Source organism: Seriola lalandi, unplaced genomic scaffold (genome assembly GCF_002814215.2).
Source record: "Seriola lalandi dorsalis isolate HSWRI2012SDOR001 ecotype SW California unplaced genomic scaffold, Sedor1 jcf7180002054337, whole genome shotgun sequence".
NCBI classification, from domain to species: Eukaryota; Metazoa; Chordata; class Actinopteri; order Carangiformes; family Carangidae; genus Seriola; species Seriola lalandi.
This window is the reverse complement of record NW_019524890.1, coordinates 922,237-945,034: the sequence shown is the minus strand read 5'-3', so window position 1 is coordinate 945,034 and position 22,798 is coordinate 922,237. Positions and strand designations below refer to the sequence as shown.

Below are 22,798 nucleotides of genomic sequence, written 5' to 3'. Positions count from 1 at the left end.
GGGGACGCCGCGGAGAACAGACCACCTGGATCACGGGCCTCAAAGGCCAGCCTGACAGAGTCAATCTGAACAACAGTGAACAGAAGACAGCCAGTCTGCTGACTTCCCCTCTCTTGCATTTTCACTGGCAGCTTTCCAACAAACACACGCTGTCCAGCAAGACTTTCAAAAGGAGCTTCAGCTCGGGTTTTTCCACCAACCTAAGGGGGATTTCTTTTTTTTTGTTTTTTTTGTTTGGCTCTACCAAGTGAAAGGAGAAAGTAGATTAAAAGGTTCAAAAACACCAAGAATTGTCAAGAATCATTATTATTGAGTACAGGTCTAAAAGGACAGTGATGTAATCAAGGGGTAAGAATTACGATGCACTCAAGAAACATACGCCACTCTTGAAGAAAACAGGGGTGCAATCTTTAAGTGAATATGAGAGCAGAGCATGAAGTACTATTGAAGTCTTCATCAGGGATCAAAGCAGGAGAAAATACAGCAGTTTGACCTCTTTATGCATTCTTCAATCAGAGTTGTGTCTTGATTGGATAATGGACAAAAGATGGATGATGATGAGTGTCATTCAAAAAGTCTGGAGGGGTTTCAGAAGAAGCTTCTGTTTGCATCTGCACCAAATTAAGAGGGATGTTTTTTGCTTCACCCAGTGTAAAGAGGAAGTAGATTAAATGGCTTGAAAACACCAAGAATCTTTGTTACAATTAACTATTAGTGTGTTCGGTTCTGACTCTAATAAATCATTGCTTGGAGATACGAGAATTAAAACCATAAAAATCTCACTGAATCATTTTAATTGTTAATTAAGTCCTAAATTGTCCATTTAAAAAAGTATAAAGAATCTCAGGCTGTTTCCAATAGAAATCAACAATTTTCTAGAAATTCATTTATGTCTTAAATAGAAAATAAGGCAGATGACACAATAAGGAGCTTTTTGTACTGTTGATAAAAACAACTTGTAGCAGTTTGTTTTTAAAAGCGCATAAAGAAGCATGACAGTGTGAAAAAGTTCAGTGTATTCATGCTGTTTCAGGTCGACATGGGCTGTCACACATTAATCCCTAGCTTCTGTTATTCTCCAGCCTCCCAACTGCCTTTACACTATGGAGCAAGGCTGACCTGGGCTGACCCAGACACTCGGCCTCTGTCAAGTCTAGGCAAGAGCTTGAGACATGGTGCAACAGGAGATACTTCTTCAATCAAGTCTAACTTTTCTTCCTTTCTCTTCTAATCTTCACCCATTTTTTCTTGATATTCCTGACTTTCTGTGCGTTGACAAGTTATTTTTCCTGCCCTCATGACCCTGCATCCTCGTCTATGAGGTCATTCAGCCATGACTAACAGTGGTCCTTAGGGTAAAGAGGGTGTGGGATTCCTCTTCTTTTCCTTGCTGCCTCCAAGGGTAGTGCATAGGGAGGGAGGGAGGGAGGGAGGGGGGGGGCAAGGGAAAACATCCAAACATCAACAGAGGAGAAAGGCTCAGCCAAGTTAGCAAACTAATGGGAGAGGCCACTGACAGATAACGTGCACACAAAGACACAGCTCCTCATTACCACACACATGCTGAAGTGTTTTATTTGGACTCAAATCCATGCGATAGGCTGAGGCTCAGATGCCTGGCTGCCTATCTCTCTTCAGTCGAGAGAAACTCTGTCCTCTTGCCATGGGAGTGTCAGCACAGGACGGTGAGGAGGACAGGACTCCCGCGGTCATACGGTGCCTCTTGAGATAAGTCATGAATCTTTCACAAACACACACACTGATATCCCACCCACAGAGACATGATTAACATGCCAATTAGACCAGGAAGCAGCAGGCCTCAAGGCCTTGTTTTTTTTTTTTTTTTTTTTTTTAGCCATAAATAGAATTGAAACACACATGCAAACACACCGTATAGATACGATGCCATGCATGAAAGCACATTGCGCACAGGCATGAATGCATAAACATATAGATACCGTGAAATGATCAACCGATTCTTCATTCTGATACCCACTTCCATCCACCCACATATAATATACAGATTTAGACTTAAATAGACATGATTTGCCTCTCATTTGCTTCCTATAACCAAGTATCTGGAACACATAGCCACGGAGGATGCAGCGCAATAGAGCTGAAACAATTAGTTGATTCACAAAAACGTTATCAGCAACTATAAAAATAATCAATTTAGTTTTTTCATGAATCGAGACTTAATAATTATAATGTCAGATAATATATTTCAAGCTGCCAGATGCAAGGGTGACGTCTTCAAAATAAGTGTTTTGTCTGAAGAAAATTACAAAAGAGAAAACAGCTAAATTTCATTTTTGAGAAAGACTGTTATTATTGATCTATTATAAAAATCAAGAAGTGATTATCAACTAACCATTTCAACACTATTGTTACACTTTAGCTGGGTTTTTAACTATTTTTCAGACACAAAACAATACAACATGTTACATATTAATCAATTACTATTTAATTACTATTTTTAATGTTATCATAGTTATGTGTCGACTGTGGAACATGGTACAGAGTGACATGCAGCAGCATCATGTGAGGGACAGATACTCGGATGAAAGCGGCGCTGCGTGGCTCGGCCTGACGCTGACTGATAGCTGGCTGTGGATCCTGAGGGGCATCGGGAGTTTAATCACCCATAACCGCAATTACAGACATACACGTCAGACTCATAAAGCACTGAAACAAGATGAGCGCCTCCCTCCTCTCCTCCCCCTGGCGCACATCAGCCAAATTCTACTAACACTCAAGGAGGAGCGAGGGAGCTGAAGGCATAAGCTCAGAGAGAGAGACAGAGAGAGAGATCCTTACCTAGTGCATTGCATTACAGGGAAAACTGCGGCACATTAATTAGTGCTTTTAATACACTTATGAGCCATAAAACAAGTTGTTATGCACTCACTGCGTAGTAACATTGCCTTGTTGTCAAAGAGAAGAGGTGTGTCCTGCTTCTATTGAAGATATTTGAAGATCTATAAGAGCTTTCAAATAGAGGATTCAAAGGACTGAACTGCTGCATCAGTGATTGCACAAAAAAAACATTAACATATCAAATACGCAACGCCACATACACACACTTGTGTGCATGTGGATGTGCATACAAGCACACACTCTTAATGATCACATAAAAGCTCATAGTACACCGTAAGACAGGCCTTAGGATGGATTAAGATGCGAGCCTTTATCAGTGGGTTCCCACAATCCCCAGTAGAATATCTCAGCTTTCTCTTTTTTTTTTTCCTCTTTCCATTTCCCCCATACCTCAGGGAGAGTGCTGGGAGAAAAAAAGAGAAGAGGAAGATGGAGGATGGTAGAAAAGGAGAAATACTTGAACAAGTATGCTAATGGACAGGCCATGGACAGGAGGTCAGCTCCTTTCACAACCATGCTACTTGAAAGTAAATCAACCAACAATATTCAAAGCCATCATTGTGGTTATAATAAGTCAGAAGTACAAAAGTGCATAATGAAGGGAAAGATTAGCTCTAACAGGTGAATGGAACAGGCTGCCAGCGGGCACCAGTTCAAATGTAAGGATGTGAATCAAAAACCAGTTTCAGTTGAGAACCAAACTGTCTAAACCATCAGAATAGTGCAAGAAGAGGGAGTCATGGTGGAGAGGAAGAAACAGTGCAAAGTGTGGCTTCATTCCATGAAGACAGATGACAACAGTCCAAGTTGTAAATGTCTGGAGAATGGTTATTTCAAGTGAGGGTGGGAACACCAGCAAAATGCTAGATTTTTTTTTCTTTGACTAAGAAAACCTAAATCAACATTTCCCATATAGGCTCTACTTGAGCACCTCATCCAGGTAGATAATACCACTCAGTGCAACTAATTTCTCGCCACACACCTGTCTGAGCTGCTGCAGTAACTTAGTGGGGACTAAAAGCTTCTTTACTTTTTTCGGCGCAGAAAGCAGATCAGGAATTGTTGAGGGAATCGATAAGAATCGGGCTGATAAGCAGAATCCATAACGGTATTGGTATTATTAATAACATCTTATCAATTCCCATGCTTAGTCTATCATCTTCAGAGGGTTGACAGGATAGCCGAAATGAAGCAGATTAACCATTAACACTTTTTTCTATACAGGCCCTGCAGTGAAAGCAGCATCTTAGCAGCAGCTGCAGTTTTCCATCAGTACTGCCACGGTACTGCGGGGCGCTCATGAATGCATGGCAGCTCCCATGGTCCAATACACAATTATGTATGTGTTTAAGTGTGGAGAAAATAGAGTTGAAGCAAAAAACATACTTAATTTAACTACCAACTACAACTAACAATCAATTACTTGTTTGGACTATAGTAAAGTGTAAGAGTCCACATCCAGAGCTCAATAATTCAAAAACATAAAGGCAACAAAGGAGCTTTAAACATTCAGAGTATCAGACTAGATGAACAAAGCACAACACAGCAGAAAGCATGATCCAGAACATGCTTGTCCAGTCTGCCACCAACAGAGGGCCAATTGACACCTTTACTCTCTGATGCTGAAGTGCAGATGAGCTTCAGAGACAAACTTTGAACTCCAGAGTTGACCGAGGGAAGCGGCGGGTCACAAGATCACCAAAGCAGTTAATGGATGAAACAGTGGCTGCACACTGCCGTCTCTCCCTCCCACACATGTCCCCCCCCTCAATAAATAACCCCCACTCCCGTCAGGGGCGATGAAACTATATGGACAAGAACATTGGAGGAAAACATCCCTTTTCCCTCATCGTCTCCCACACACTCCCTCCCTCCCTCCCTCCCTCTCTCACACACACACACACACACACACACACACACACACACACACACACACACACACACACACACACACAGGCCTGAGTGTTTTTCTCTGCTAGCGACAGTGAAACCTTCCCTCATGATCGGCTGCGATTGACTCGTCAGCTGCACAATGATGTGAGATAAAGAGGGTGAGCTGCCCCGTGTGTGAAAGGTCAGCGGCCTTTTTGGGCTCAGGCGAGCATACACAGTGTAAACAAGACAGGCAGGAGGATCAATCACATAGAGCGTATTTATTGGCTTAGTTGGCCGAGAAGTAAATCTGCTTTTACGTGATTCAGAACTAATCGCATGGAGAAAAAGAGGGAGAGAGACAGAGGAGGGAGAAGAAAACAAAGATAGGGAGAGGGAGGATGGGGAGGCCAATTGAGAAATAAAGTCTTTTTCTATCCGACTGTTTTTAAAAAGCCAAAATATTATTTTAAAAAATGCCATCTTAGGTAGGCAGCAGCCATCAGAACAACTGGTGCTATATTCCTGTCACATCCCTTTGAATATATTCACATACAGATCGTTGATGGAAACACACTGGTTCATATTTTATTTTGCTGAAATTTCAGAAATGCACTTCCAGCTGAGGCAACATTTTCATGAAAATATAAGTAAAGACAGAGAGCAAGGCAAGTGGTCTGGTTGATCCTCTGATACATCATTAGCTGCAGTCCAGCCTCTCAGTTACACTGAGAAATTGCTCTGCAATTCGCAGTTTAATGAGGGAACCCGGGAAAGGAATATCAAACACTCGTACATTACGCAGAAACCATAGAAATGACACTCAGACACATGAAACATTATGGTATGCTCCATGAAAGAAGATAAATACAACACTTGTCTTTGAGCATTTTGTGGAAATTTGTTTCTTGTCATGTATGACTGGAGGTTTGTAAATTCATGACTGAGTGTGATTCTAATTTCCCCTCATTTCTGAAGCATGCCGCCCCTTCAGCTTCCCAGCAGCACACAAACAGGAAGGCAGGGCCCTTTTGTCTTCCTGGTTTGTTGCGCTAAGGGACCTGTAATATAGAACATGGAAGTAAACACGCACAGGAACTACAAACTTGCACTGTCCTATCCTGTACACAGGTACAAATTTAATTCTGGATTCCATAACAAACCTATGTCTATCAAGTGTGAATGATGTTAAACTAAATCCAGGTGCAACTGAAACTCCACTATCCTCAAGATCCTAAACTGTACGTGAATGTAAATCATGAAATCAAAACACTGAAACACTTTTAGTAAGACACACACAACAAACCCTGGATAACAAATTGGCATTCATATTAATCAGTGAGAGTCGACAGAAGTCACCCACACGTTTCTCCTCCTCTGACAGAGCTGAAAGGAAGGAAGCTGTTTGCATCATTCAGAACCTAAGTGCAGTTTGATGTGCAGTATAAAGTAGCAGATAAAACATCCTGAAGGATTTATTAGTGTCAGCGTATGCCTCTGGTGAAGAGAAAATATGATAGATGTTGTTTACAGTCACTTTCATGTAGACCTTTTTCTTCCTCCTGAAGCCACTGCTCCACATTTATTGCGGCTTTGAAGAATATTCTGACAAAGATCCTAAATAAAGGAAAGCCTCCTCTCCGGATGCACCACAAGCAGCCACAGTAACTGATTCTTGTGTGCTAACTTGTAACAGCACTCTTGCTCATGTTGGAACTTGGTTTTCCCTGTTTATTCAGCGATCTGTTCTGCCAGTAATCTGGACGTTGCTCTGCCTCCCCGCATGCTCTTGTGAATGTGAATTTTTCCCTGGAATCTCTCAATATTTGATATGGCACAGCTCGCGAAAACTCTCCTGCTGTTGTTAATGTCATCCAGACCTGAAATCCATTGGACATTCTGTACATTTCTTGTTGCACTGAAATGTTTTACGGGCCCGCTCTCAGGTCAGTCTGATCACCTTGTGAAAGAGCTTTGTGGACTGTCATGTAGACGTCATGCGGCTCTGCTTGTCCTGATATGTTACTACTGATGTGTCTGTCACAGCAGCTGTCAAACTCTGTTGTTGGATATTGATGGGAGTATGTTTCAGATCTGACAGCCATGTTATTGTTCTGAGTAATGTCTAATACTGTTCTGATGTAATTGACTTTCTTTCTTGAGGGGACTGGGGGACCTCAACCGAGTAGACAGCCCATCATCGGCAGCAGCACAAGTAGAATTACATTTGTTTTTTTTTGTCATTTAAACAGCCTGTCATAGGCTGATTGACATGGGAGAGATTAAACTGGGAGGTGGTCACTGGGGCCCAGTGTCCAGCTGATCAACCTGTCAAACATTTTGGGCATCACTCTGTAAATCAACACCATAAATCAATCTACCAGGGTTAATGTCCAAAAGGGCTTTTGGATTTCAAGATGATACAAACATAACTCAGAATACAAAGTGTTCCAGTCACATAAATGTGGATTCAAACCACCACAGGAGTTACTATGGGAACGGTTAAGGATGATCCCATCACTCTTGCTCCCCGCTGACCATTTAGATGCAAAATGAGCCCCCAGTCCCCCTCTCGTGCCAATCAAACCATGAAGATGAAAGATGTCCCAGCCAATCAGACAGAGGGGTTGGGAGGCTAAAAGTCAGGATATCTCAGGTTCTGCCGCTTTGATTTAGATGTTTTATTTATTTATTTATTTTAAATCTGTCTATTGTTGTACTTCCAACTTTATTGAGGTGAATTACTAAATTGCTGGAGTATTCCTTTAAGAATATGTAAGCACTGCTTGGATCCATGGATCTCTGTGCACCTACACAATCACATTATCAGGCATGAATTCCCTCAAATTTATTTTGTTTCATTACAAAAACATTTTTCATGGCATTTTCTCTTGATAAATATAAGGGATAAATATTCATTTCACATGCAACCAAAGATGAGGCATGTTCCTCTAACTGCTATATAATGTTGAAATTAGCATTTACAGAGATAGCAGAGATATAAGATATCTTATTTGGAACACAGCCATCATAAAAAAGAAAAGTGCATATCCACAGGTTATGTAAGGTTTTATGAAAATCTAGATCTCTGTTTTGAATTCTGCTGACATACAAACACCACTTGCCACGATGTGGTTACACATTAGGTAACAGTCTGAGAGATAAAAGATCAATCAGACATTTTCCCAGCCATTAAAGCAGGCCAAAGTCAACTTTTCATCTCTCCTCTTCAAATGGTATCAACATCTTAAGTGATAACCCATGCAGTCAGATAACTAAACGCTGTAAAGCCATGCTGTAAATGCCGTTTGTGGCATGCTGCTCAGAGAATAGGGTACTTTTCAGGTTATGATCATTATGTAACCTACAGTGTTGCTGTGCTTGGGCATTCATTTTTGCACTCCCATTAAATGCTAAATGTGTTGGGTTCACAAATAATGATTATGTAGACAAGCAGTGAGAGGTAAAAATCAACAAATGCTTAATTATCACATAAAACCAAGGTGCCATCAGTGATAATAGACTTGTTTGTTTTTCCACGAGGCCTAAATGCTCCTTTTAAGCCCTGTGACCTTTGGTTGACAGATGGAGGGCAGGAAAACACAGCCATCTCTTGTTGTATTAAGCATAATGATGTCACTCTCCTGTACGTGTGCTTCAGCTCCCGTGTTAATCATGTCTCTGTAAGTGCTGTGCTGATGTGTATCTGTGTGCACATCAACAACAAATATGACATAAGTGCATGGAGCATCTCTTTCTGTTTATACATGTGTATTTGACACTTGATACTGTCTGTATGCTTGTCTTGTTTCGTCTCGAGCGCCATGCCACTGAGCAAAGTCTGAATAATGGAACTGGCGAGCGTGCTGGTGTTGGGTGAGACGCTGCCACCACAAAACTAGCCCGGCTGTTGTGTAATCAACAGGCTCATACACACGTGCCCTGCCTGTGTATCACAATACATGGAACAGATGGCAGGGAGGCTGTTAAATAAACACAAATACATGCTCATTATCAGCTTGAGTTACAGGCAGCTGCTGCCGCTCGTTTTGCCTTTGACATAGATGTTCTATAAAATCAAACCCTGATAAACTGTTAACATAGGAAGGTTAAAAACAAATCACAGCACGGAAACCAATTTTCAGAGGGGGCGGGGGGGTGCAGTGATTCAGCTCTTCCTCGCCTGGTGGTACTTGGTAAATCTACAATCCTGTCAAGCACAGCTGGCAGAGAGATGAAGAGCACATAGCCTTGTAAATACAGTAAATATACGTAAACAAATATATGCATGCAAGCGCATTTGAGGACACAGCCACAACCACCCATACACACATACACACACGAACATAACTATACACAGATTGCTCCTGCAAAAAGCAAAAGCAAAGGCATTAGGCCTGTGGCAGCTTTTCTTTCCGGCATTAAGCTCTTGTCCTGATACTGTTGTCTCCCCGGGAGAGGAAATCTTTACTTGATGAGCATTAACAGATAGGGACTAAATGTTCCAGGTCCTCGAGATGGTTTCATAATATTTAGTGCAAAACTGTCAAGTAAATGATTAACTCCTTCCTGGGCGAGCCTCCTGCAGCCTCAGGGGGGAAGCGAGTGAGGCAGGTGAGCGTGTCAGCGAGGACAACACACCCATGACATACACTGTATGAAATGTCAGAAAATAACAGAACATTTCTGTCACAGTTTCACAGAGCTGAAGGTGATGTCTTCAAACAGCTTGGTACTTACTCCTGCTCTATTAGGCATTTTATATATCAAGTAGTTATTTCACATCATGCTGCCCTTCCAGTCACCTTAAAAGTTTGTGAACCAGGAAATCTTATCAGCATGATTCATAAAGGTCTGGCTAACTGAACCACAAAGCCAAAACCATGTGATAAATAACAACCAGAGATATGTCAATGCTGAGCCATTGAGTTTTGACTTTGCCCCCCACCACTGCCCCCACTCATCTGCAATCTCCACCACTCTCTGGATATTACTCTCCCTTTCCCCATCCTCATTTCAAAGTCATGCCACCACTGCCGCACAACCACGTTAGTCAATTAGCTCAATGTCAGTGACTGTAATGGACTTGTGGACATGATGCCCCTGTGGCGTTTGGTGCGCTCTTTCACACAGGCTCTACTTCATCACACAGTCCCATTGACTGAGCCGCCCGCATCGGCATACACTAAAGGTCAACTTTCTGCAACAGTTCCCCCACCAACGCCCCAGGTGTGTCGGCGCCTGGAGCACATGGAGAGTGGGCAAGAGCACAGCTGCTTTAAAGGCTAATTCCCCGTATTTTCATAGACTTTGCCGTCATTTCTATTAGTAATCATAACATTGTACTCACTGAGTCACTTGTTGAGCACTCAGATTTTCAGGTCTATAATATATGTAAGAAACTACCTTTTTTTTTTTTTTGGGGGGGGGGGGCATATATTTAGCCAGATAATCTGGCTAAATGGTTACCTTGTTTCCAACCTGTTAACTTGATCATCTTATTGCTCTTTGTTGTAGCAGTGTTGCCATAGGATCTCAGCAATTACTTTGGTGAGTATCATGTTATCATACCTAGTAGAAATAATGTAAGAAACTGGCTTTAATAATCCTTCAACTATTGTTTTGCTCCCATCAAAGACAACCATTTTTTAGACTTTGAGACCTTCTCCACAATCCTTGTCATTTGTTTGGTAAAACAGGGGCTAAAGCTTTAGTGTCACCACAGCAGCCATGTCTGCTCCTCAAGGGCCGGCAGGCGCTCAGACCAACACCAAGTCCCAACAAGATATTTCCATTAGCTGCAGCATTACCATCATTCCTCCCTCCACTCTTTCTCCATGCACCTTAAGAAGCGGCTCTCTGAGGAGAAAGCACGTGGGACTTGCAAAAGCTTCCCCCCCCCACTTCCACCTCTCACATCCCAGCATGTACTGGCCTGCATTAGCGCACTCGGGTGGGCTTGTTGCTGTGCAGCAGAGACATGTGACATTGGGAGGTCAGTGCTCTGCTGCCCTGCCTCTCCCCCACCACACACACTCAAACACACACACACACACACACACACACACACACACACACACACACACACACACACACACACACACACCTTCTGCAGACCTCGCTGACCTCCACCCTACACCCCTCGGTCCTGGTTTGCCCTTTGCGGAAGCACGAGGGCGGAGCCTGCAAGAGCCGGGGCGGCAGGTGCTACGTTTCTGACCTTCCACTTCATGAGATCGGCTTCGGTGACATTCGGATCAAGAACTCGGTTGCGCTGCCTCCCCCTCCCCCCATTGCCAGGCTGGCTATAATGCCAAGCGTGTCGAATCACTTTAGCGTCAAAATACCGACAGTCCCCCCCACCCCTCTCCTCTTCTAACTCCTCACCCCTCTCTCTCTCTCTCTCTCTACCCCAACATCCCTGACTGTCTGGCTCTATCTCTCTCTCTCTCTCTCCCCTCTGCCTCTCTTCCTGTGGGTGCAAGGGGGGACGCACAGAGTCTGATGATCTGTAGCTGCCGTTGCCCTTCAAATTCCCATCGACGAGGACAGAGGCAACCGACTGTAGTGAGAGGAGGAACAGCCAGAACCGCCCCTGACAGCGACAAGCTCCCTGTCCATTCTTAAAGGACACCTGAGCTCCCTCACCACCTACTTAACACACAGGCCAGTGAACAAACAAGGAGCTGCCACAGAGGGACATGCAGAACTTTGAGACAAGATTATGGTGGACATCATTATGGATAACATACAGTATAAAGACACTAAAGAAAGTCCACATAATTAATCATCGTGACCCAATGTTCAAACAGCAGAGTGACACTACAAGTTTCTAAGGCCAAGAAAAATGTTCCTGCATTCTTGTGTTGTTGTTCTTCATGGTTACCAAAGCAGATTTGGCTGTTGCAAGCAAAGCATAACAACCAGAAAACGCATGGTTCCGAGAGAAAATAAGACTTAATAAATAAATCACAGAAATTGGCCTCTTCCTTTGGTCCGGCCTTGTCCAAATATCTGGCCTTGCTGCTGTTAGCTGATCCAGATGTTCAACGCAAACTTTTTGGATTCTCCGTGATCTTAGTGAAAAGAGGAAAAACAAAAAGAGGCAGCTTGTTTGATGGCATTTCTCAAAAATCATATCTTACTTTGCCCTCTTGTTTTTAATCATGTTCATCTATCACAACACATATGGCAGTTTTTTTTTTCTCCATTGTATTTTTACAATCTATCCCTGCAGTGTGTTATTCAACACACAAAGAACACATTTCTCAATGTTTGTTTGCACAGTGAAGTCCAGTGTGTCATGATCCAGCCTAACTGTTCTTTTGCAAATGTGACACACACACACATGCAATTCTTTCACATCCCAATCCCTCCACGTTTATCTGTGGTTAGAGGAGGCGAGTGTCCCTCAACACTTGAGTCAGCTTCGCTGATATAAACACAGCATTCATGATCGGGCTCGAGCAGCCAGGAGAGCTGAAGTGACACTGCAGCCTCTGATTCTGATGTTTCTATCAGCTGGCCACGGCACAGACAGAATCAGCACTGAAATATCTGGGTTAAAATGTACATGCTCATTTATATTCATGCCGTTCCTTAATTTGCCCATATATTTCAGTGGAACCCGACATGCTTCGTCGTGATTAACATACTGTTCTATGTTAGGCAACGTGGGGCCTGAAGAATGAGAACTTGCTTATTCATGTTTAATTAATGTTAATAAAAAATGCAGGGTTTCTTTTTCTTTTTTTCTCTCTTCTTTCCAGATGCAAAGCCTGTACTGTAAACCTCACTCATGGGGTCAGGTTCAACTCCGAGGAGAGCTGGAATCTGTGGCAGAATGTAATTTCACCTCATCTGTGTAAAACTGCCTGGAAGAGAATATATTATCCTTCAGCTAAATATAAAGATTGCAACAGAAAATGCTTTTAAAATAAAAAGGTTTTCTCTTTGAAATAATACAAAGAGTCCTCTCTTGTTTTAAAAGGGACAAGGAACAATGGGTAAATTTGTATTCTGCTCCAAAAATTTATTAGCCATTAAATTATGCTGTACTCATGATAATTCAAATTTAAATGTTGTTTCTTTTGTGGTACCATGATCCAAATTTAAATTCATGATGACAGCCTTTGAGAATTTGAGCTTAGTTAAAAATTCAAGTTCAACTCTCAGCCGACAACTCTACCACCCTTAATTACACTGTGGAGATGACTGCATGAGAGCGGGGATACGACCATTTCCTGCCTGTCCCCTGTGTCCCGGGCTGCCTGCTCACCTCACTCTCCGCTGGGTTTGTGCTGTAACAATGAGATAGTATTTCACTCTGATGGTGCTGCTGGGAGATTATAGGCTCAGAGAGTTATCAAAGGCTTAGTCGCTCTGATTTCTAGTGACCCGCCGTGGATGGCTGCCGTCACTTTGTGCAGCACAGAGACCTCCACCTCTGCAGATGCATCCTGGCGGCTGCTGTGGTGGCAGCTGGCCACCAGGGGCCATATTACTTGGGGGAATCCCATTGACAGACATGATGGACAGGTATTATGGGTATTCTTTGGATAAAAGAACTAGCAGAGAGGTTAGCAGGGAGCAACATAAAGGGACACAAAAAGAGCAGAATTGCAAAGATATCTGGACACATTAAAAAGTCCAGAAATAAGTCCAGAAATAAATATAAAGAAAAAAATTATGCACTGCCTTTAAAGTCAATCAAAGTTTCCTTCTTAAAGCTGCTCCAATCAATACTTTTATTTTTCAATTGATCAATTGATTACATGTAGTGTAAAAGGTGTCATTTTTATTGACAATCCCGCAGAGACTTATCATCAGTGTGAGCAGATCCCCTCAGCTCTATGTGGCATTTTAGCATCTTTGAGCTCAGTGGCCACAGTGTTATTGTTTTGGTTCACTCTCTCCGCTCTCATGAACGTTGCTACCAGCCGCAGCTGTTAGAAAAATAAATAAACCAACTGTACACTCTGTACCAATCGATAGACAGTCAATGTTAGCGACTAGCTGGTGTACATAGCAGAATATCTAGAGCCAGATATTTCCCTCAGACATTGGTAGAGATTAAAAAAAGACTGACTATTGGACTCTGTAATGTGGCCACAAACACAACTCCAAATGAATGCTAAGGTTGGTCTGTGTCTGCAAACACATTCGTCATATCAACTTTACAATGTGTTAATGTGATATGCTGTGTTTACAGCCTTTCGCACTGCCCAAAAGTGGCTAAAAAATCTATTAATGCAGGTTTAAATGTGACCTTATAAAACATGTGGCTTTGCAGTAGGTCACTGGTTCTGCAATAAATTGACTAATAATAAAACAAAATATATTGGTACAAAATGTAAACCAAAATGTTTATATTGGTTTGTATATGTTGTTGTGAGAATGCCTTAATTTTTAAATTTGATAAGAGCCAATTTTTCCTTTTTCTTTTTTTAAACAACCCCCGTGCTGTGTGACATCAAGAGACAACAGATGTCTGTTGTTCTGCAAAAACACTGCAGCAAAACTAACTACTATTCAAGTAAATGGCAAATTTTACAACAATGAGCATCCCTATTCTGTGATTGAATAGAGTAAGAAGAGATACTAACCAGGTTGGATTGCTACTATTATTGTTCCCATGTTCCCAAAATCTCCTCCTGTTACACTGTATAATATTTCTGCTTCCCATCCCCGTTTTTACAACAAATGATAAATAAAGCCTTCTCTAAATGTCAGGGACTTGAAAGTCATTCTAAATAACAGTACAAGAAAACGTTTTGGTTCTTGAGAACCACAGCCACTGCATCTCACAGTATCTGATAAATTTAATATAAATTCAAAATTCAAAGCCAATTAACTGAATATTTTGGCAGTTCTTATCCCAGTTTTGACAAACCACAGTCCTCTGGTCTTAAGTAAACCACCTTACATTACAAAAAACCAAGATATTAACTGCTTGCTGTGTTAGATGAGTTGTGATAGTTAGTTAGTGTATTAAAAACAAAGTCTAGTGTGTATGTGTCTGTGTGTGTGTGTGTGTGTTGATGAACGGGGGCCAAGGCCCATAATCTGCAACTTGGCATGCTATGGCCCCTCTGGTTTCTGACCTAGCAGGAAGCAGCCAGGGACAGCGCTGACTCCGGCCAGCCAATTAGAGCACAGGGAGCACGGGGAGCACAGAGCACGCCGAGGCTAACGAGCTCCCTCTCTGTGACCCTCCTCACCTCTGCAGGACCCCGCGATGGGAAATATGAGGAGCCGGGAGCCACTTTAACTCGCCAAAACCTCCCCAGCCCCTCTCCTTAGCCTCCTTTGCCCCCCCCCCACACACACCCCAACCTCTACTCTCAGACCCCGCTGTGTGACCACAAGGTCTACAAACACATGCTGCGTCTCTCCTGAGCCCCACCACATGGCTTTTTACTGCCATGCTGATGCAAAAAAGCACTACATAGAAAAACAATGAGCACATACACACACATTCCTCGCAGAGCTGGAGCTCTGTCACTTGCATTTCCCTGTAGTTTACTCTGGCTTGGTTGTAGGTGGAGGGGGCAAAGCATCTTTCCAAGTCCTCTGAATAGTAAATGGGTTCCAAATTAATTGGCAGGATTTGTGAGGCAGTGAGATAATTCTGAGGCACGGTAATGAAGTGGGACTGCCGTGAGCACTAATGTGGCTTGGCTTTGAGCATAATTGCTACTCATTTAAACAAAACAGCACTAATAAAAAGTGATGAAACAAAACCAAACAATACATCTGGTGTGTAAATCTCAGCAGGTAGAAGACGGGACAGTCAGATCATGTTGGTGCGTTTCCGGCACACCAGTTAGCCACATCCAGAGCTAACGAAATAAAAAAGAGGGGGAGCCAGTAATAATCATCTACGTCTAACACCCCCACCTCCTTTTCTCTCCAGGCAGAATTGGTCCTGTCATTTGGACCCTCCAAACAGGGACCATATGTGAGTTCAGCCCTGGCAATCAGACTGCATTGTGGAGCAGGCGGCTGAGTTCATCAGGAAAAAATTAGCCCGCCGCTCTGCAGGCCTCGCTCCCATTGGCCAGTCACGCGGCCCGCTCCGTTTGAGGGCACCCCAGACATTCCTGCGGATAATCTTTTCCATTCCTCTGCTCAGCTCGGTGAGGACAGACCAAATCACAGCACAAGGCCTGCATTGTGAGGGCCTTTTCAAAAAGCCCTGTTTTCAATGCCGTCTCTCTTTTACGCTTTCCATTCTCTCTCACCTCATACACCACAATTCCAAAAAAAGAAGAAGAGAAAAAAAAAAGTTTTTCCCATCATGACTCGTTTTTCTAATAAAAAACACTAAATGATTGCTTTTTTGAAATAATCCTGCGGAAAAACAAGGTCCCGAACACTACGTTTCTCACGGTCCCTTTCCAGTAAGAGTTTGTTTTTGAAAAGCCCAAACAATGTAAAACCACTGAAACCAGAGCCCGGCCACATCAGTGTGCAGCCTGGAGTTCAGCAGATCGCTGCTGAATACAGCTCCCCGGGCGAGGCTCACAAGCTTTCCCAGAAAACCTCCTGCTTGGTCACCGCTACACGCCTCACGCCTCCCACAGCAGCTTGTCATTGTGGCCGTAGTCGGGCGGCTGGAACGTCGAGATTGGAGGACAATCACACAATCTGGGGACACTGGTGGATTTATAGTAACACGTTCCATAATTAGACCCATGATTATTACAGGGTCTATAAACTTTAGACTCCAGGCTGTCCACTCTCTGCTGCTAACAGTTACTTCACTTGCTTTAGTACACTCTGCTCTGGGCTACTCAGGAAGCACCACTGAATTTGTTTAACAGCTCCTGTAGTGAAAAAAGCAACAAGGAAAGATAGTAAAACCCAACTTTTCAACACTTTCACTCCTCCTCCCCACTCCTCCATTTGCCCCTGAGTCTGAGGTAGACAAAATAATCCAGTGTGACTCATATAGCCACAACATAAAGAAGGAAAACCTTTGTTTTCCCTCTTTGTTTTCCTTTCTTTTTACCTCAGAAAGACTACACTTCTAATCCAGATGCTCCTAATTGTTCAGGAAACACGTCCACCCTTACTGCAGGCTGTAACAGTAAAAAAAAAAATGTTGCAATCAATCAAGATAGCTCTGTAAAATACACAAAGATGGGGGTGAGGTTGGTGGAAAAACTGTGCACCTCACCGATCATGCTCAAACTTGTCCATGAAAAAGTATTTGCCTGTGAAGGAGAGAGTGGTGGGTTCTTATCTCATCTCAACTGAGACAAAAAAAAAAAAAAAAAAAAAAAAAAAAATCCTTGATCTTCCAGAGAGAAAGATATTTGGATTTACATTTTCTATTTGCTTTTAAGGGGACTAAAAATACAGTAAGAAAAAACAATTTTTTTTCCAACAAGTGTTAGACAAGTATACATCTGCTGAGGCAGATGGGAATGATGTCCCTGTTGCTGGTTCAGGCTCAGTGTCCTGCTATGAACTTCCCGTCACTTTGCACTTACAAGAAGGTCTTAGGTAACAACCAGCCCATGGTAATAAAAACTGCATACACTTTATAGTGTAGTATCAATGACCAGATGTGATACACTAGTATACTGTACATTCACATTTTCATTCCATTTTTAAAGAACGGCCTGTTTCAAGATTATTAAGGACAATTCTGTTTCTGATCCTTCAGGGCAAAATTTTGACTAAAATAAAAAACAACAAAAAGCCAGTAAATGTGTGCAGTAATAGAATTAATCAGCGTAATGATATTGGTAAGATGGATTGTATCATTGTTAGATATAATGGTATGATTCAAAATATGGAAACACCTTAAGGTATTATAGTGTGATCAAATGTAAATGTTATCTAGAACTTGTGATTTTTTGGCTGTCTTTACTGAAAAAAAGAAGCATTTTAATGCCTTTTATTTGACATTGAAACATTAAGTGTTTTCCCGTATGTGTCCTTGTTTGGGAAACAGGTTGAAAGGTTAGGAAGACCAATTTTACAGAACATTTACTATATGTTTTTAAATCCACTGAACCACTTCACAGAGCAAATTCCACTAATGCAGCTAAGAGCTCTTCAACTGGAGTAGAAATGAATTAAATCAAGCAAACCAGGAAGGAGTCTGAATGATTTGTACTCTGAGTTAATTCAAAACAAGACAAGAAGGAAAAGCACAAAGTTTCTATAAGGATGTTGTCCAACAATAAGTGGCTGAAAAAAACAGACTGAGGAAGATATTCTATCATTTATATGTTAGACATATTTTCAGAACCACCACAAAATAACAGAATAAGCCTGCACACTTCTATTTCTTCCTTGTGCTGAGATGTATTAGCTCAAGGATAAAAAAAAAAAAAATCAAAAGCTTCTAACTTTAAAATCAAACAGCTGCTGTGGTGGAGCTGTTTATATGTTTGTGACTTGCCATACGAGTCATGCTCTCCTCACATGACAGGCAGCTCAGCTGCTCACGGCACTGACACTGCAGAAGGAGCGAGCCTTGGGGATAGAGTGATAAATGTGTCAGCATTAACCACATGTTCTGCACAGGTCGGTCCCCTACTCATTAGCCATTGGGGTTGGGATGTGGGAGTGTATGTGTGGGGGGGACAAAGGTATTTGGAGGAAGGGGGCTGATCTCAGAGCACCTCTGTTAACGTGTCGATCACTGTGGCTCCACATGCAAAGACACCATTAATCATGAAATCCAGACTGAACGCTGCCTCCAAAAAGGCCCCCAGCCACACCCCTGACTGCAGGCGATGGTGTGTGCGTATGTGTACATTGTGGAGCACAAACGAGCCATACTTTAGACTATATGATGAAACCCCTTCAAATAAATCATCACAGAAAAAAAAAGAAAAAAAGCATTTCTATATGTTTACAAAAGAGTTTTCTTTCAAGGTAATATTGTTAATTTTGTTAAGGGACATAATAATTATCTCAATTACACCTAATAAAACCAAAACTATATAACTACATACTGAAAAATATCACTTGATCTTCCTTTGATGTCTCTGAAAGCAGATTGAATTAAATGAGATGAGATGCTATTTTGGATGAGCAGAGACTTTCATTAGGCGCATCAGGTCATGGGGCACACTTTCAAAATAACAGCCTCCTCATGACTAATTTTTCTAATAAAAACGCAGTTTCTAACCTGCAACTGGTGGTTCACTCTCAAAGCATCCACTCACTGTTTTTATATAGATACACAATAACACCAAATGCATTTCTTACCTGGTAGTTCACAGACAATAAATTCTCCTACATTTTACACAAGTACCTAACAGTATATACAGTGCAGTCAGTATTACCTGAGGATAGGCGACGCTGATGGAGGGGACACACGCCACTGAAACAGGAACATGCCTCGCCTGAGCGACCCCGCTGCATGGGAGGAGCCAACGAGCACTGGGGCTTCAGGAACCCTGCGATGAAAGAGATGAAGAGAAATAAGAGGCGTAAAAAAAAAATAATAAATAAAGAAAACGGAAAAAAAAGAAACAGGACTCCTCTGACACCAGCTGAAAAAGGTAAATGCCAAAATGAAGACATTGCCTTTAGAGGCTCTTTGTGTTCATGGGGGGAAGAGGCAACAAGTTAAAAAAATAAAAATAAATAAATTCCCTACAGCATTGTGCCACCATCAGACCCAGCCAACCTCTCACATTTAAAAAGGCCTGTGGCCATCTGGACCTCTCCACTAACCTACACTCACTGCTCATGTCAGCTGTGTGGCTATACCCAGGGTGAAGGGTCCAGACAGTGGACAGAACCTGCAGAACTCTGGGTGAGGCTAGCCTGGAGGAGGACAAAAAAAGCGGCCAGGCACGGGACAGAGGTTAGCAGCTCTTCTGTGTGCAAAATGTCAGATTAAGCCCAAGTGCCTCGAGGGGCTGGACGAGGCCGTCTTACTGTCTGTCTCTGGGGTCAAAGAGGTCATTTTCAATAGGGAAGTCATTATCCTGGACAATGAAGCAACTGAGTAGGCTGTACCCCCTCCGGACCAGTGCTCACCAGTCACTGACATCATCCAACAGTGAAGAAGAGCAACAAATAAACCTAGATTGGCAGAAATAGCCGCAATTTTGGGAAATATTTCTTGAATCACAGGACCCTGATATTATAAAGTCATGGGGAATGTAAAAAAAAAAAAGTAAAAAGACAAGGAAGCTGGAATCAAGTGGACCACTTATTAATCCCTAAATTGCAAAAACGTGCCAAACTCGCTAACCACTAACCCTAACCATACTTAAAAACACTGAGTGGCATTTGATTTCATGATTGACACTGTAGCCTCCAGCCAAAGTGGAAACTTCTGTGTGCACTTTGTGTGCATTTCTCAGTCAGCGGAGGATTCACTCTTGTCTTTATCGACTGGGGTAACTCATGCGGATCTCATTGGCATCGGCAGGTCTCTGCAAATCCAAACTTTATTCATTCCTCATGAGGACCTTTAGATTTCCAGCAAATATCAAGAGCAGCAGGCAGAGGAGCCCCCCATCACTGTGTTCTGAGCTCAATAAAGCGCCTTTATTTCCACCATGAAAAACATGTCACTCCAGATGAGCTCAGAGAATGACATTTAAAACAGGCAAAGGGATACTGAATTAGTTCCCCGTGATAAGCTGTCTGGGATGCTGATACTTTCTTGCTTGTGAGGGTGTGCAAGCCTGAGTGTGTGCCATGTGCATGTGCAGAGGGGGTGTGCAGGGGGAGTGGGGCTGGGGTGGCGTTTCATGCCCAATGCATTCTTCAAAGCTTTGATTAGTATTATGGATGAAGCAGGGACTGACAAGGCAAAACAAGTCATGAATTACATAAAACAGACTCTCATTAAACTATAAGTAAACAAGTATCTCCTCATGAGCTTTATCTCATTGTTTCTGAGCAGAATTTATGCTATTGTTGTTATCAAATGTTGGAAAATGTCAACTCAAAACAACAGTTTTATGGTCATCATTAAGAGTAAAGGCATGCTGGAAAGGCAGGAATGATAAAAAGGAATGACAATTTGTGTTGCTGATTCTCCATAATGACAGTTCAAAAGCTGACTGGATTTGACTCATTACTGTGTGTGTCTGTGTGATTAAGTTCTGAATAAGCTGTAAATTTGTTGTCAGTCTCAGGGGATTAACATCCCCCAAAACTACATTCAAACATTTTTTTCCCTTTTAGCTTTGATGCCATATATCAATTCAAACCAATTCAGAGGGATTTGACCAAATTTGAGATATCTGTCATTGGCTCATCACCCGAACACAAGAACTCGAGTTGTTTAAAATTGTGTCATTCATACAAAAAATTAATGAAATCCAGAACCAGATGTAGCACACACATTTTAAACTATACAACAAATAGTAATAGTATAATTAACCTTAATGCCTACAAGAAAGTTCATAAAAGTACTGATATATAATACCATGCATATGTAATTGTAAACTACAATATAAAGACAAACTAAATAGCCCATATTGCCTACATTTCCAAGTGACAAGGAAACAAAATGAGGAAACAAAAGGACATCAAAATCAATTAACCATTCCATCTTCTATCATCTGTGCATTCGAATGTTTCAGGGTTGTTTGTTATCCTCAAAAATCTTTTAAGAGGATCTGATTCATTTAACTGTGAGCTCTTCCTCTTCTGTGTTCTTTTATTTCTTCCTTATTCCTATTCCTCCTACTTTAGTATCTCAGTGAAGAAGGAATTATGTCAGTACTCATGGATGAGGTAGGAGAAATTTAGATTTATTAAAATCCTGCTCCATGTACTTTATTCTGCCACATTTTCCCCATCGTTGCCAAATGAATCAATTCTCCATGAACACGGCACATTCCTGGTTGTACAAAGGGGTCAAAGGGCAAATAATGGAACACATGGTATAGAGCTCTGAGCAATGTCACTAAACATTAAGACATTAACATATGAGTCCAGGCTCCCAGTCAAGTTGGACTTTTCCAAAATCAAGAGTAAACTAAGCAGACAGCAGCTCCTCCCCAAAAAAGCCCAACCCTGCGAGCCATCCACTGGGATAAAGTTCCCACGAGACACAGTAATGCTAAAGTATGGGCTTCAAACACTTGGAATTTCAACTAAAGCTTGAAGACAGAGCTAGAAAATGGAACAAATTAGTTTAAACCCTAACCTGACCTCTGCATCTCTGAAAAAGGAACTTTATCCTTTGTTATTCTCAATGTAAATACACATCTATAAATTATAAAACATTTAAGTTTTGACACTGCACCATTTTCAAGAAACCAAATTTCAAAAAAGGAATCATCAAACATTCAGTTACTTGACAGCTGCAAAAATATTAGAAGAAACTAGCATTTGAGTATGTGTCTTTTTCCTGTTGGCATCATAAATCAGTTTCAGTGAAGGGCTTTACTTTTCAAGCCTTGAAGTAAATGATGAAAGTGCGGCAGTAGCATGGACGTGTATGTGCAGGTTCAGGTTATGCTGTCATGAGTGGTAAGGTTGGTACATGTCTCACCATTAAATTGTCTCTGTCACACTGCATCATTATGTCTTGACTGGTATTCTGTGGCAGGACCTTGATTACAGAAATGTTTGATCTTGGTCTTCACTTCTGAGCAGCGAGGATCTCATTGGCTTTAATAATTTCATGATCAAATCTTCCGGGGGGACAAGCTCAAACCTTCCCCCCTCAAACAGCCAATCAGCATTATCCTTACCAGCGATCATGGGGGATCAGAGCAATGTAAACACGCTGGGGGTTTCCTCATTAAAGATAGGCTGCTAATGAAATTGCATCCAGCATTTACAACCTTGTGCTAATGAAGGCAAGCCTTTGAGATGTTCCGCTAATGAAAGAAGGGGTTTTTTATTGATATAAGGCTAATAAAAGAAAGGCTTAATGACAAGGTTCTAATGAAACAAAGGTGTGTAAATTTGCCATTATAACAAAACTCACTGATAAGAGCCCAGCTGAAGTATTTTCATTAACAGAAAATTCTCATTTATCACAGATACATCAGTGAAAGCGCTTCCAGACTTTACAAGATCCCACAAACTAAAGTCTTTGAAATAC

At 41.9% G+C, this 22,798-nt stretch overlaps 1 protein-coding gene across 2 annotated transcripts in view; it reads right to left on the bottom strand.

Annotated features, from left to right (window-relative positions):
• Window positions 1–22,798, bottom strand: part of rxraa (retinoid X receptor, alpha a) — a 107,240-nt gene that overhangs the window by 60,061 nt on the left and 24,381 nt on the right. For both annotated transcript variants that reach the window (XM_087174312.1, XM_023407524.2), the window contains exon 2: window positions 19,059–19,172. In XM_087174312.1, the coding sequence (XP_087030438.1) occupies window positions 19,059–19,172 (114 nt within the window). The remainder of the gene's footprint in view (window positions 1–19,058; window positions 19,173–22,798) is intronic.